We start from the raw sequence: 16,268 nt of genomic DNA on the forward strand, positions 1-16,268 counted from the left end.
AACCCTACCTGGCTTTTCCCTGGGCCCCAGACTAGCTGGACTTTCCTGGACCTCTGGTTTTTTGACTTCTCCCTAAATCTCAGGCTGATTGGCTTCTCTCCGGATCCCAGGTTGCGTGACTTCTCCCTGGGCACCAGACTAACTGGCTTCTCCCTGGACTCCACGCTCTGTATCTTCTTCCCTGGACCCTAGACTGCCTAGCTTCTTAGTTGTCCCCAGGAAGTCTCTATCTCCCTGGACCCCAGGCTGTGAGGGTTCTTTCTGGACACCAGCATGCCTGGCTTTTCAATGTGTTTTAGGCTGCCTCGCTTCTCCCTTGACTCCAAGCTGCATGGCCTTTATCTAGATATCAGACTATCTGGCTTCTACCTATACTCCTAGATACCTGGCTTTTCCTTTGGACCCCAGACTGCCTACCCTCTCACTTTTCCCCACGACGCCTGGCTTCTGTCAGGGTCTCTAGCTGCCTGGGTTTTTCAATGACCTGGACTTCAAGCTGCCTTTTTTTTCACATGATCCCCAGGCTTTCTGAATTTTCTCTTGACCCTAGGCTGCCTGAGCTCTCCCTGGACCACATGCTGACTGGATTCTCCCTGAACCACATACTCCTTAGCTTATCCCTAGACCCCAGACTGACTAGCTTCTCCCTGGTCCTTAGGCTGCCTAGCTTCTTCCTGGGCCTGCTTCTTGACCTTTCTTTGGATCCCAGGATTCCTGGTTTCTCCCTAATGGTTGTGCTAACAATGTTTTTATACATTCTAAAAGCTCGTTAAACGAAAACCAATCTTAACTGCATACACAGCCTGTGATAGCCTTGGCTATATCATTTCCGAAAAGAAAACTGAGGTTCACAGTAAATGAGTTGGCAACGGTAGGAGAGGATCATCTAAACTGAAAATCGACTTAAAATATACAAAGTTTCTTTTAAAGATCCTGGTATCTCAGTCCCATATACTGCATCTGTTATGCAAGAACCAAGTCGACAATACACAGATAGACTCAGGGCTCTCAGAGTATTTGCAAGGCACAATCCTACTTAGCTCATATTCGGTCTCTAGTAGATAACCACGCACCAGCTTACGCCATAGATAACAACAAAGGTATTGGTTGACTTCAAAAAATGAAGAAAGAATCCTTAAGAATCACATTTGGCTGCCCAAAGACCACTAAACCATGCAATAGTCTGTGAAAATTTGGTGTAACAAGGCTCTGAGGACAGAATACTTCAAATAATTCATATGTCAGGACTGAAATTTCTGCTTGGTGATTCAGACAAAGTTGTCCCTAAAGAACTGTTAAACTAAATATGCCATAGCAAAAGTGTATCAAAATGGATCCAAATAACAGACGATCACATGACAAAGCTCGGAGCACATAATTTTTATAATAGTAGGAAGCAGCAGCATTTACAGCCTTCCAGGCAGATAGATATTTTGACATCACTGCACCTCTCATCTACCAAAGAAACTAATTACTTACAATCTTCATCTTCAACAAGTGGTCAAAACTAGTGCTCTTAAACATATACAGAGTATCTAGTTAGATAATGATATAGCCCAGTGCATCTATACTGACGGCTCTCTCAACTCTGCTGCTGAGACGGCAGGCAGTGCTAATATAATCATTCAACTCAATGGTGAAAGGACACAAAAAAATGTTAGAATACACAATAAGACATATGCTTTACAAACTGAACTGTCTGCCATACTGATCGATCTTGAGTATGTAGAAATCATCGCCACAGACAGTCTGATTATCTCTGTTTCTTTATTCTCACTTCTTGCTTTAAACAAACTCAGATCAGAATGTATCGTATTCATCCCTGAAGCCAGAAACATATTCAAACTTATTGGTTAAGGGATCCAAGTCAAACTGTGATAGATTCCCATTCATATAGGCCTTCGGGAGCATGACAAAATTAATACTTTAACCAAACTTACCCTAAGGAAAAAAGCTATTGAAAATAACATTGGGTTGTCAACCATGTCTCAAAAGTGAAATTAGAAAGGAACTAACAGACCTCTTCGAAGAAATAGACGAGATTATATAAGCACGTTTAGAAACATTGTTCATCACAAATCTGAGTAGTAAATCATGTATACGGCAAAAGTAATAAGGTCAGCTGATTGCAAGATATTACAATTCCTACCCTAAGGCTAGGCAATAGGAACCAATGGGGCTTTGGTCAGTGGTGTGGATGGCAATATTGACGGCTAAGTAGCCTCCAATCATAAGTAAGCAACATACTTCGGCCAGTGTCTACATGCGACTAGTGAGTGTCCTCAGCTAATAGACGCCATATATCGATGAACATACAAGACTGTTTCTAACTGGCATATCTTGCATGCGAAAACACAGTATCAAACAGACCCTCATTAACAACAGCTACAATAACTCTGATTTCGACAGACAACTAGAATATTTCATACAAAACAAATTCACAGAGGGAAACTCGAACACAAGAATACAAAAATGTATTATTGTAGCCAGATATCAACTAACTATAAAACAGAAGAACGTACACTATGAGCCATCGTCTCTAGTAACTTCAACCACACAATACTAGACAACAAAGCTGTTAATCAACTACTACAGAAACACGAAAAAGCAATATTACAGTGACAAACCTGCTATACAACGAACAAGACACATTAAAAGAGTACAACGTAATTATGAATTCAGCTGCTAACAGGAAGACTGTGAGCTCCCTACCAACATGACCTATGTAAGAAGCGAAACCTTTTTCCAATACGAAGCCAAAATGGTGGAAAGATGACCAAAAAAGTTCTCTGTTGTTTAAAAAAGTAGCACATATGAAACTCATAGAGACAAATAACCAGCTGGATGAAGCAGATTATGCAAGTCTGTAGAGAAATTAAAAGACTTGCACGTCAAAGTAAAGCATTTATTGATGAAAACGGCAAGAGAAGACAAATTCTTATGGATATGTTAGAAGCGAAAGTCATTATATAGTCAATTGGTCCATTTATAAATGAAAACGGAGATTGGCTTACCACAACGAAGACAAGACAAAGATTTCAAATGATTTTTTCGCATCTGTATTTACGGTTGAATATATCCCGAATCCATTTCCAATGTTGAGAGGAAAACATTTTACGACATAGGGACGTGAGCTGGGGATATAGCATCAGGAGTAAATAAAATGAAAATATATGAAAGAGCAGGACCAGAAAAGTTTTATCCCAGGACAAGAAAGACGTGAGAAAAGAGATAATTAGGTCCTTGATTGCTCTCTTCAATAAGGCATTTGATTCGGGGAACGTTTTAAGGGAATAGAAGCTTGCTAATGTAACACACGTTTTCAAAAATAGGTAATAAATCACTGCCAGCAAACTATAGTCCAATCAGCTCAATGTCTGTAGTTAGTTGATTTATGAACACCTTCATTTGGGACGAGACAGCAAACCATTTAGAGAACTACGACTTAATAAGTGATCCTCAGCATGGTTTTCGAGGAAATGGTTCATGTCTAACAACTCTGCTTTATTTCTTTAATGATGTAATCAGCATGTATGTTGAAAGTACTAACTAAAGTCACATGGTACTGATGGGGTTGTACATCAGTGATTAGGAAATTGGTTCACTGGCCGCAAACAAAGAGTTGTGATCAAAGTCTAAGCCTCAGACTTGTTAAACGTAACTAATGGTGTACCACAAGGATGAGTCTTAGGACCCGTTCTCTTTCTCACAAATGCTAGTGATATTGATAATGGGTGTATTGCAAGATGTCGAAATTTGCAAACGATATCAAGCTGGGAAATAAATCCACAGCAGAAATTGAAAGACTGCAGCTTCAAACAGACACAGGCAAGTTATGCTCTAGGTTCACATATGGCAAATAAATTTTGATATCGATAAATGCAAATTTTTGTATATCGGCATTAGAAATGAAAAGGCAAGCTATAGTATGAATTTTGTTGAATTGCAAAAGGTATTTAAGCAAAAAGCCATAGGTGTGATAATTTCTGGTTATCTAAAGCCAAGTAAATAACACACAAGAGATGGTAAAAAGACGAGCAAAATATCTTGGATTTATAGGTAGACCTATCGAATTTAAGTCCAAAGAAATTGTCTTAATTCTTTACAAGTCACTTGTACGTCCCCATCTTGAATATTGTGCTTATTCTTGGTCGCCCTACTTTAGGAAAGACGAAGAATGTAGACAATACAAAGACGAGCTATCAAGATCATTCCCGGACTAAGAAATGAGTCTGATAAGATCCGACTGAACGGCGTATAGCTAAGTAGTGTAGAACAGAGAAGGTTAAAGCGTGACCGAATACAGGGTTTGGGACTTTCAAAAGCTTCGATAATCTCGACCTAGCGACCTACACTCGTCTGATTTCACCAATATGAATGCTAAAAACTCATGGGTAAACGTTTTACCTCGAATGAGGCGAAATAGCTATTCTGCAACAAGATTTTTAACATATGAAAATGATTCACCAATTAGAGTGATAGAAAACAGTACCACAGATACGTTTAAGACTTGACGTGATGGACATTTCGCTTCAAATGGACGACCGACATTATTTTCGCCTCTTTTGCTACATCAAAAACTTATACTTTCCTGTTTCTAATGCGCCAGTATTTCTACTTTTACCACATTGATCTACGATTTTCATATCTCCTCCATTATCACAAACAGCTTAAAAGGGACCTAGTGGCTGTTGCTGTTAGAATTTTTACATGTGTAGACTGATGTTGAGATTGATATGAAAAATGTATTTGATAGTGCTCGATTCAATGATTTCTTTGTAAGTGAATAACAAGAAACAATTTTCTGAGCATTTTTCTAGTCAGTAGGGTGGTTACGCATTGCATGGTACCTGGTAAACTTAACCCTTTGAATGTACAGATGCGTATTTATGAGTAACTTTCTCACTGTATTGGTGTTCTTAAGAGCAATATTGTTATAGAATTCCTTGCGCAGTCGTGTCGGTCCTAGAAAGATGTGATACGGTAGTACTGGAAGGGTTTTTGGTGCCATACGGTTCCTTCGCCTTTGAGTCAAAATATCTTTCTGGATCTATACAAGGATTTGTCAGTGAAAGTCTTGGGTACTTTGCGGACTATGCAATTTTCAAAAACAACTCCTGGTTTCACTATCAAGAAATTTTGAACCGCAAATTCAGTAAGCATGAAGAACATTAAGGACGACACATATTTTATTTCACTTTATCTTGGAAAGCTGAGTAAAAGTGTACATATGAGTAGACATTTGTAGGTTTTCTAAAAAATGCTGAACTTGAACTTGATTATATGCCTGTGCAGTATGACATACTAGAAAGGCAAGGTACCCTTATCTTCTTCTTCACACATAAATTCTATAGAAGTCACTAGGTTGTCGAGTCTAAGGAGAAAAGCGGCAGATCTTTATTTGGATATAAGCAAATTACATAACGAAACTATTTGGTGCTTATTGGTATGACGCTGAGAAGTAGTTGAACTTCGAAGAACTCCATGTAGAAATAACACTACACGGCAGAAGGGGCAATGTCGAATCTGTAAATAATTCTCGATATCTAAAGTAAGGAAGAAAATCTTCCAATCCTTGATAGAAATCCTGTTTAGTTTGATCACAGTAGTAGAAGACATGGGGAAGCCTTGCTTACCAAGTTCCTCAGACAAAACATCCAACAGTTCGTTACTGTATCATTAGTGAAGAGTGACTTTACCACAAACTTTACTAGCTTATAGCTGAAGATTACCCATATATGTCAATAAATGTGTTGACAAGATTCTCGCTACTTCTTGTTCGTGACTGGGAGATTGAAGTAGTTAGTGGTTTCGACGAACCCACAAGGTGATACGAAGTTATTATGTAACCGACCCAACTGAAGTGTATAGAGCCCTGCTGAATTGTTACATATGTGTGTCTTGAAAATAGTGTGTATATAAGGAAGTGAAGATGTTGTAGACAATTGTTTATTTCAGGTTATTACCATACTGCAGATGTTTCACTTTCTGCCTGCAATAACCATTGACAGTCTATCGAGGATTTGTTCTTAATTCTGTCTAAATTTGAGTGTCACACACTCTTTCATTTTTTCCTAGATGATCATTTTTCTTCAATACTGCAACTGAATTTGATGTATCAACTTTAGTTATATGTATAGTTATATAGATAAGCTGATTAGATAAAAAAGAATAGAATATGCAATCCCTTTCAACCTTTATCAATCTTTCCTCACGCGTTCTCTCCATACGTCCAAACCATTTCAACACACCCTATTCTGCTCTCTCAACCACTTTTAATTACCACACATCTCTCTCACCCTTTCATTACTTACTCGATCTAACCACCTCACACCACATATTGTCCTCAAACATTTAATTTCCAACACAGCCAACCTCCTCCGCACTTTGAAGGGGTGATCCCACTAAAGTAGTTCAGATAGTTTAGTTTATTGAAGATTTACAGTACACTATAGGCTTCACGAAAGAAATCCGCCTCATCATATGTATACAGTCTACAAATTCCAACACTCATTACAAGCACAAGACCTGTAGAGCACTCTTGCCTCCATGACGAGCATAAACTGATGTATTCATGACCGACCATTAAAGGGAACGGGTGTGGGGGTTGCCTGTGGTTAAGGAAGGTTTGGTGGGATACGAGGAGGTAGTTTGATTAGTTTTTCTCATGCTATCCCGTCGTGGTAGTTCATTCATAATGATTTAGTTGATGATGAGAAGTGCTCTAAAGTTACCTGGGGATAGATTACAATGATCAATATTGGTAATCAAAACAGATTCAATGACATTACGGGAAACGTATTCGACGAATGGCACAACTGGATTAAGGTTTACTGGATGATCATTTTCCTGTTGATGCATAACGATGGCATTAATGTGGTCACTTCTGTAAAGTGATGCAAATAGCATCTTTCATGTTGTGCTTTATGCTCAATGTATGATCTTTATATGCTTTACATTTATCTGAGAAAAAACTTTCAAATTTCAGATAATATGACCTACTTTTAGTAGTATCATTATATTGGAATGCAATATTGAAAAATAATTGATTTTAGTAACTTTCTGACATTATCTAATTAGGTGAATAAGGGCAACACCAAATATTTGAATCTATCATCCTTTTTTACACTGTCGCTGTATATAATATTGTTATATATAATGTCTTCCTGGCTTTCCAGTAAACCTTGTTCACTTACCACTCAGGATGACATTCATTCTTAAGAATACATTTGATATAGTTACATTCACCTTCTAGACATGGATATAACTACACACATTTTCACTGAATAATCATACCCTGAAAAAATTGAATTAGTGGGAAGCTAACAGTTTTTTCACTTCTCAAAAATTCATAAATACTTTCATAATTCTCTCTATATTTCAAGTGAGGTCCGGCCTTGATATTGCCTTTTTTTCATGGTAAATCATATGGAAGGGTATTGATTCAGAGGGTGAAAGCATGTAGAGAGCATCAGATTGGGGAAGAGTAGTGTGCTTTCAGAAGTGGTAGAGGATGAGTGGATCAGGTGTTTACTTTGAAGAATTTATGTGAGAAATACTTAGAAAAGTAAATGGATTTGTATGTAGCATTTATGGATCTGGAGAAGGCATATGATAGAAATGATAAAGATGATCTGTAGAAGGTATTAAGAATATATGGTGTGGAAGGCAAGCTCCTAAAGGCAGTGAGAAGATTTTATGGAGGATCTAAGGCATGTGTACGAGTAGGAAAGTGATTAGTTCTCAGTGAATGTAGGTTTGCGGCAGGGGTGCGTGATGTCTCCACGGTTGTTTAATTTGTTTATGGATGTGGTTGTTAGGGAGGTGAATGCAAGAGTCTCCCGCGTTAGCTAGGTAGGGCAAGAAAACAGACGAAAGAATGGCCCAACCCACCCGCATACACATGTATAAACATACACGTCCACACACGCGCATATGCATACGTATGAATTTCAACGTATACACAGACAGACAAAAATATATATATATATATATATATATATATATATATATATATATATATATATATATATATATATATATATATATATATATATATATATATATATATATATATATATATATTATATATATATATATATATATATATATATATATATATATATATATATATATATATATATATATATATATATATATATATATATATATATATATATATATATATATATATATATATATATATATATATATATATATATATATATATATATATATATATATATATATATATATATATATATATATATATATATATATATATATATATATATATATATATATATATATATATATATATATATATATATATATATATATATATATATATATATATATATATATATATATATATATATATATATATATATATATATATATATATATATATATATATATATTTATAGGTGATAGGGGAGAAAGAATACTTCCCACGCATTCCTCACGTGTCGTAGAAGGCGACTAAAGGGGACGGGAGCGGGGACCAGAAACCCTCCCCTCCTTGTATTTAACTTTCTAAAAGGGGAAACAGAAGAAGGAGTCACGCTAGGAGTGCTCATCCTCCTCGAAGGCTCAGATTGGGGTGTCTAAATGTGTGTGGATGTAACCAAGATGAGAAAAAAGGAGAGATAAGTAGTATGTTTGAGGAAAGGAACCTGGATGTTTTGGCTCTGTGTGAAACGAAGCTCAAGGGTAAAGGGGAAGAGTGGTTTGGAAATGTCTTGAGTGTAAAGTCAGGGGTTAGTGAGAGGACAAGAGCAAGGGATGGAGTAGCACTAATCCTAAATCAGGAGCTGTGGGAGTATGTGATAGAGTGTAAGAAAGCAAGAAAGTAAAGTAAGTAAGAAAGAAGTAAGAAAGTAAACTCTAGATTGATATGAGTAAAACTGAAAGTTGATGGAGAGAGATGGGTGATTATTGGTGCATATGCACCTGGGCATGAGAAGAAAGATCATGAAAGGTAAGTGTTTTGGGAGCAGCTGAATGAGTGTGTTATTGGTTTTGATGCACAAGACCGGGTTATAGCGATGGGTGATTTGAATGCAAAGGTGAGTAATGTGGCAGTTGAGGGAATAATTGGTATACATGGAGTGTTCATTGTTGTAAATGGAAATGGTGAAGACCTTGTAGATTTATGTGCTGAAAAAGGACTGGTGATTGGGAATGCCTGGTTTAAAAAGCGAGATATACATAAGTATACGTATGTAAGTAGAAGAGATAGCCAGAGAGCGTTATTGGATTACGTGTTAATTGATAGACGCACGAAAGAGAGACTTTTGGATGTTAATGTAATGAGAGGTGCAACTGTAGGGATGTCTGATCATTATCTTGTGGAGGCGAAGGTGAAGATTTGTATGAGTTTTCAGAAAAGAAGAGAGAATGTTGGGGTGAAGAGAGTGGTGAGAGTAAGTGAGCTTGGGAAGGAGACTTGTGTGAGGAAGTACCAGGAGAGACTGAGTACAGAATGGAAAAAGGTGAGAACAAAGGAGGTAAGGGGAGTAGGGGAGGAATGGGATGATTTTAGGGAAGCAGTGATGGCTTGCGCAAAAGATGCTTGTTGCATGAGAAGTGTGGGAAGTGGGTTGATTAGAAAAGGTAGTGAGTGGTGCGATGAAGAAGTAAGATTATTAGTGAAAGAGAAGAGAGAGGCATTTGGACGAGTTTTCCAGGGAAAAAATTCAAATGAGTGGGAGAGGTATAAAAGGAAGAGGCAGAAGGTGAAGAGAAAGGTGCAAGAGGTGAAAAAGAGGGCAAATGAGAGTTGGGGTGAGAGAGTATCATTAGATTTCTGGGAGATGAAAAAGATATTTTGAAAGGAGGTAAATAAAGTGCGTAAGACAAGGGAGCAAATGGAAACTTCAGTGAAGGGGGCTAATGGGGAGGTGATAACGAGTAGTGGTGATGTGAGAAGGAGATGGAGTGAGTATTTTGAAGGTTTGTTGAATGTGTTTGATGATAGAGTGGCAGATAAAGGGTGTTTTGGTCGAGGTGGAGTGCAAAGTGAGAGGGTTAGGGAAAATGATTTAGTAAATAGAGAAAAGGTAGTAAAAGCTTTACGGAAGATGAAAGCCGGTAAGGCAGCAGGTATGGATGGTATTGCAGTGGAATTTATCAAAAAAGGGGGTGACTGTATTGTTGACTGGTTGGTAAGGTTATTTAATGTATGTATGTTTCATGGTGAGGTGCCTGAGGATTGGCGGAATGCTTGTATAGTGCAATTGTACAAAGGCAAAGGGGATAAGAGTGAGTGCTCAAATTACAGAGGTATAAGTTTGTTGAGTATTCCTGGTAAATTATATGGGAGGGTATTGATTGAGAGGGTGAAAGCATGTACAGAGCATCAGAATGGGGAAGAGCAGTGTGGTTTCAGAAGTGGTAGAGGATGTGTAGATCAGGTGTTTGCCTTGAAGAATGTATGTGAGAAATACTTAGAAAAGCAAATGGATTTGTATGTAGCATTTATGGATCTGGAGAAGGCATATGATAGAGTTGATAGAGATGCTCTGTGGAAGGTTTTAGGAATATATGGTGTGGGAGGCAAGTTGTTAGAAGCAGTGAAAAGTTTTTATCGATGATGTAAGGCATGTGTACGTGTAGGATGAGAGGAAAGTGATTGGTTCTCAGTGAATGTAGGTTTGCGGCAGGGGTGTGTGATGTCTCCATGGTTGTTTAATTTGTTTATGGATGGGATTATTAGGGAGGTGAATGCAAGAGTTTTGGAAAGAGGGGCAAGTATGCAGTCTGTTGTGGATGAGAGAGCTTGGGAAGTGAGTCAGTTGTTGTTCGTTGATGATACAGCGCTGGTGGCTGATTCATGTAAGAAACTGCAGAAGCTGGTGACTGAGTTTGGTACAGTGTGTGAAAGAAGAAAGTTAAGAGTAAATGTGAATAAGAGCAAGGTTATTAGGTACAGTAGGGTTGATGGTCAAGTCAATTGGGAGGTAAGTTTGAATGGAGAAAAACTGGAGGAAGTAAAGTGTTTTAGATATCTGAGAGTGGATCTGGCAGCGGATGGAACCATAGAAGCGGAAGTGAATCATAGGGTGGGGGAGGGGGCGAAAATTCGGGGAGCCTTGAAGAATGTTTGGAAGTCGAGAACATTATCTCGGAAAGCAAAAATGGGTATGTTTGAAGGAATAGTGGTTCCAACAATGTTGTATGGTTGCGAGGCGTGGGCTATGGATAGAGTTGTGCGCAGGAGGGTGGATGTACTGGAAGTGAGATATTTGAGGACAATGTGTGGTGTGAGGTGGTTTGGTCGAGTACGGAATGAAAGGGTAAAAGAGATGTGTCGTAATAAAAAGAGTATGGTTGAGAGAGCAGATGGTGTTTTGAAATGGTTTTGTCACGTGGAGGGAATGAGTGAGGAAAGATTGACAAAGAGGATACATATGTGAGAAGTGGAGGGAACGCGGAGAAGTGGGACACCAAATTGGAGGTGGAAGGATAGAGTGAAAAAGATTTTGAGTGATCGAGGCCTGAACATGCAGGATGGAGAAAGGCGTGCAAGGAATAGAGTGAATTGGAACGATGCGGTCTATCGGGTTCGACTTGCTGTCAATGGATTGAACGAGGGCATGTGAAGCGTCTGGGGTAAACCATGGAAAGTGTTGTGGGGCCTGAATGTGGAAAGGGAGCTGTTGTTTTGGTGCATTATACATGAGAGCTAAAGACTGAGTGTGAACGAACGTGGCCTTTGTTGTCTTTTCCTAACGCTACCTCGCGCACATGCGGGGGTCGGGGGTTGTTATTTCATGTATGGCGAGGTGGCGACGGCAATGAATCAGGGCAGACAGTAGGAATTTTGTACATGTGTATATGTGTATATGTCTGTGTATATATATATATATATATATATATATATATATATATATATATATATATATATATATATATATATATATATATATATATATATATATATATATATATATATATATGTATATATATATATATATATATATATATATATATATATATATATATATATATATATATATATATATATATATATATATATATATATATATATATATATATATATATGTATACGTTTAGATTTATAGATATGTATATATATGTAGGTGGACGTGTATGCATATGCATGTGTATATGGGTGGGTTGGGCCATTCTTTCGTCTATTACCTTGCGCTACCTCGGTAACGCGTGTGAGAGCGACAAAGTAAAACAAAAAAAGTTATATATATATATATATATATATATATATATATATATATATATATATATATATATATATATATATATATAAATGTATATATATATATATATATATATATATATATATATATATATATATATATATATATACTTTATTTTTTTTGCTATGTTGCTCTCTCCCGCGTTTGCGAGGTAGCGCAAGGAAACAGACGAAAGAAATGGGCCAACCCACCCCCATACACATGTATATACATACGTCCACACACGCAAATATACATACATACACAGCTTTCCATGGTTTACCCCAGACGCTTCACATGCCCTGATTCAATCCACTGACAGCACGTCAACCCCGTTATACCACATCGATCCAATTCACTCTATTCCTTGCCCTCCTTTCACCCTCCTGCATCTTCAGGCCCCGATCACACAAAATCTTTTTCACTCCATCTCTCAACCTCCAATCTGGTCTCCCACTTCTCCTCGTTCCCTCCACCTCCGACACATATATCCTCTTGGTCAATCTTGCCTCACTCATTCTCTCCATGTGCCCAAACCATTTCAAAACACCCTCTTCTGCTCTCTCAACCACGCTCTTTTTATTTCCACACATCTCTCTTACCCTTACGTTACTTACTCGATCAAACCACCTCACACCACACATTGTCCTCAAACATCTCATTTCCAGCACATCCATCCTCCTGCGCACAACTCTATCCATAGCCCACGCCTCGCAACCATACAACATTGTTGGAACCACTATTCCTTCAAACATACCCAGTTTTGCTTTCCGAGATAATGTTCTCGATTTCCACACATTCTTCAAGGCTCCCAGGATTTTCGCCCCCTCCCCCACCCTATGATCCACTTCCGCTTCCATGGTTCCATCCGCTGCCAGATCCACTCCCAGATATCTAAAAACTTTACTTCCTCCAGTTTTTCTCCATTCAAACTTACCTCCCAATTGACTTGACCCTCAACCCTACTGTACCTAATAACCTTGCTCTTATTCACATCTACTCTTAACTTTCTTCTTTCACACACTTTACCAAACTCAGTCAGCAGCTTCTGCAGTTTCTCACATGAATCAGCCACCAGCGCTGTATCATCAGCGAACAACAACTGACTCACTTCCCAAGCTCTCTCATCCACAACAGACTTCATACTTGCCCCTCTTTCCAAAACTCTTGCATTCACCTCCCTAACAACCCCATCCATAAACAAATTAAACAACCTTGGAGACATCACACACCCCTGCCGCAAACCTACATTCACTGAGAACCAATCACTTTCCTCTCTTCCTACACGTACACATGCCTTACATCCTCGATAAAAACTTTTCACTGCTTCTAACAACTTGCCTCACACACCATATATTCTTAATACATTCCACAGAGCATCTCTATCAACTCTATCATATGCCTTCTCCAGATCCATAAATGCTACATACAAATCCATCTGCTTTTCTAAGTATTTCTCACATACATTCTTCAAAGCAAATTCCTGATCCACACATTTTCGCCATTTCCCGCGCTTGCTTGGTAGCAACAGGAACAGGATCTAAGCTTAATAGGGAAAATCCTCTTTTGGCCCCCTTCTCTGCTCCTTTTTTTTTGGGAGATGGGGGAATTTATAGCTCTAGGGGAGGATTTCCAGCTCTCCACTCCCTCCCCTTTAAGTCACCTTTTACGACACGCAGGGAATACGTGAAAAGTATTCTTTCTTCCCTATCTCCCGGTGGGTTTGGAGGGATTGCAGTGAATTTTATTGAAAAAGGTGGTGACTGTGTTGTTGATTGGTTGGTAAAGATATTCAATGTATGTATGGATCATGGTGCATTGCCTGAGGATTAGAGAAATAGATGCTTATTAGAACTCGAGAAAGTTAAATGAGGCAAAGGAGAGTGTTGAAATTACAGACATAAGTTTGTTGAGTATCCTTGGGAAATTATATGGTAGGGTATTGACTGAGGGTAAAAGTATGTACAGACCATCAGATAGGGGAAGAGCAGTGTGGGTTCAGAAGTGGTAGAGGATGTGTTTGCTTTGAAGAATATATCTGAGAAATACTTAAAAAACAGATTGATTTATATGTAGCATTTATGGATTTGGAGAAGGTATACGATAGGGTGGATAGGGATGTATATGGTGCGGGAGGTAAGTTGCTATAACCAGTGAAAAGTCTTTACCAAGAATGTAAGGCATGTGTACGAGTAGGAAGAGAGGAAAGCGATTAGTTCCCAGTGAAAGTTGTTTTGCGGCAGGGGTGTTTGTTGTCTCCATGGTTGTTTAATTCTTTTATGGATGGGGAGGTTAAGGAGGTGAATGCACGAGTTTTGGAGAGAGGGGCAAGTATGAGTCTATTGTGAATGAAATTGCTTGGGAAGTGAGTCAGTTGCTGTTCGCTCATGATACAGCGTTTGTGGCGGATTCGGATGAAAAACTGCAGAAGGAAGCTGGTGACTGAGTTTGGTATTAAGTGTGTGAAAGAAGAAAGCTGAGAGTAAATGTGAATAAGAGCAATGTTATTTGGTTCAGTAAGGTTGAGGGACAAGTTAATTGGGAGGCAAGTTTGCATGGAAAAAAACTGGAGGAAGTGAAGTGTTTTAGATATCTGGGAGTGGACGTAGCAGCGGATGGAACCATGGAAGCGGAAGTTAGTCATAGGGTGGAGGAGGAGGTGAAGGTTCTGGGAGCCTTGAAGAATGTGTGGATACCGAAAACGTTGTCTCGGAGAGCAAAAATGGCTATATTTGAAGGAATAGTGGCTCCAACAATGTGGTATGGGCTATAGAAATGGTTGTGCGGAAGAGGGGGGATGTGTTGGAGATGAGATGTTTGAAAACAATATGTGGTGTGAGGTGGCTTGATCGAGTAAGTAATGAAAGGGTAAGAGAGATGTGTGGTAATAAAAAGATTGTGGTTGAGAAAGCAGAAGAGGGTGCGTTGAAATGGTTTGGACACATGGAGAGAATGAGTGAGGAAAGATTGACGAAGAGGATATGTGTCAAAGGTGGAGGGAAGAAGGAGAAGTAGGAGACCAAACTGAAGGTGGAAGGATGGAGTGAAAAAGATTTTGAGCGATCGGGGCCTGAACATATAGGAGGGTGAAAGGCGTGCAAGGAAGAAAGTGAACTGGAACGACGTTGTATATCAGGGTGGACGCGCTGTCAATGGATTGAACCAGAGCATGTGAAGCGTCTGGGGTGAGCCATGGAAAGGTCTGTTGGGCCTGGATGTGGAAAGGGAACTGTGGTTTCGGTGCATTACACATGACAGCTAGAGACTTTTCCTGGCGCTACCTCGCCGGGTGGGAGGGGGTAGATGCTATTTCTTGTGTGGCGGGGTGGCGACGATAATGGATGAAGGCAGCAAGTATGAATATGTATATGTGTATATATTTATATGCCTCTTTATGTATATGTATATATATGTTGAAATGCATATGCATGTTTATGTGCGTGGATGGACGTTTATGTTTACACATGTGTATGTGGGCAGGTTGAGCCATTTATCGTCTGTTTCCTTGCGCTACCTCGCTGACGCGGGAGACGGTGATTGAGTATGATAATGATGATAATATATATCTATATATATATATATATATATATATATATATATCATAGAACATACAAAGCTCCAACAGCCAGGATCGAACCTGGGACCCCTTGTGCAAGAGGCAGGCATGCTAACCGCTAGGCTAAGGGACTGTATAATAGGAAACAACTATTCGAAATACTAAGTACTCGAATACCCTTCGTCTCACTATGGTGAGCAACGGGGTCTATCGGTTGTTTCCGAACAGAACACATAGCCAGCTGAGAGCGTTTTACCGAACCTGACTGTACAACGCGGAGTTATATGAATACGAATAAAGTGTATATGAACGCGCACCTTCATAGAACATACAAAGCTCCATCAGCCAGGATCGAACCTGGGACCCCTTGTGCAAGAGGCAGGCATGCTAACCGCTAGGCTTAGGGGACTGTATATAAGAAACATCTATTCGAAATACTAAGTACTCGAATACCCTTCGTCTTACTATGGTGAGCAACGGGGTCTATCGGTTGT

The 16,268-nt window shown here is 38.9% G+C and overlaps 1 protein-coding gene across 1 annotated transcript in view; it reads right to left on the reverse strand.

The window, feature by feature from the left end:
* Positions 1-1,800: 1,800 nt before the first annotated feature.
* The window catches only part of LOC139759529 (uracil-DNA glycosylase-like), a 36,203-nt gene continuing 21,735 nt past the window's right edge, over positions 1,801-16,268 (reverse strand). Inside the window, exon 2 of the mRNA XM_071681746.1 lies at positions 1,801-1,899. Coding sequence (XP_071537847.1) covers positions 1,801-1,899 — 99 coding nt within the window. The remainder of the gene's footprint in view (positions 1,900-16,268) is intronic.

The sequence above is a fragment of the Panulirus ornatus genome, chromosome 3 (genome assembly GCF_036320965.1).
Source record: "Panulirus ornatus isolate Po-2019 chromosome 3, ASM3632096v1, whole genome shotgun sequence".
NCBI classification, from domain to species: Eukaryota; Metazoa; Arthropoda; class Malacostraca; order Decapoda; family Palinuridae; genus Panulirus; species Panulirus ornatus.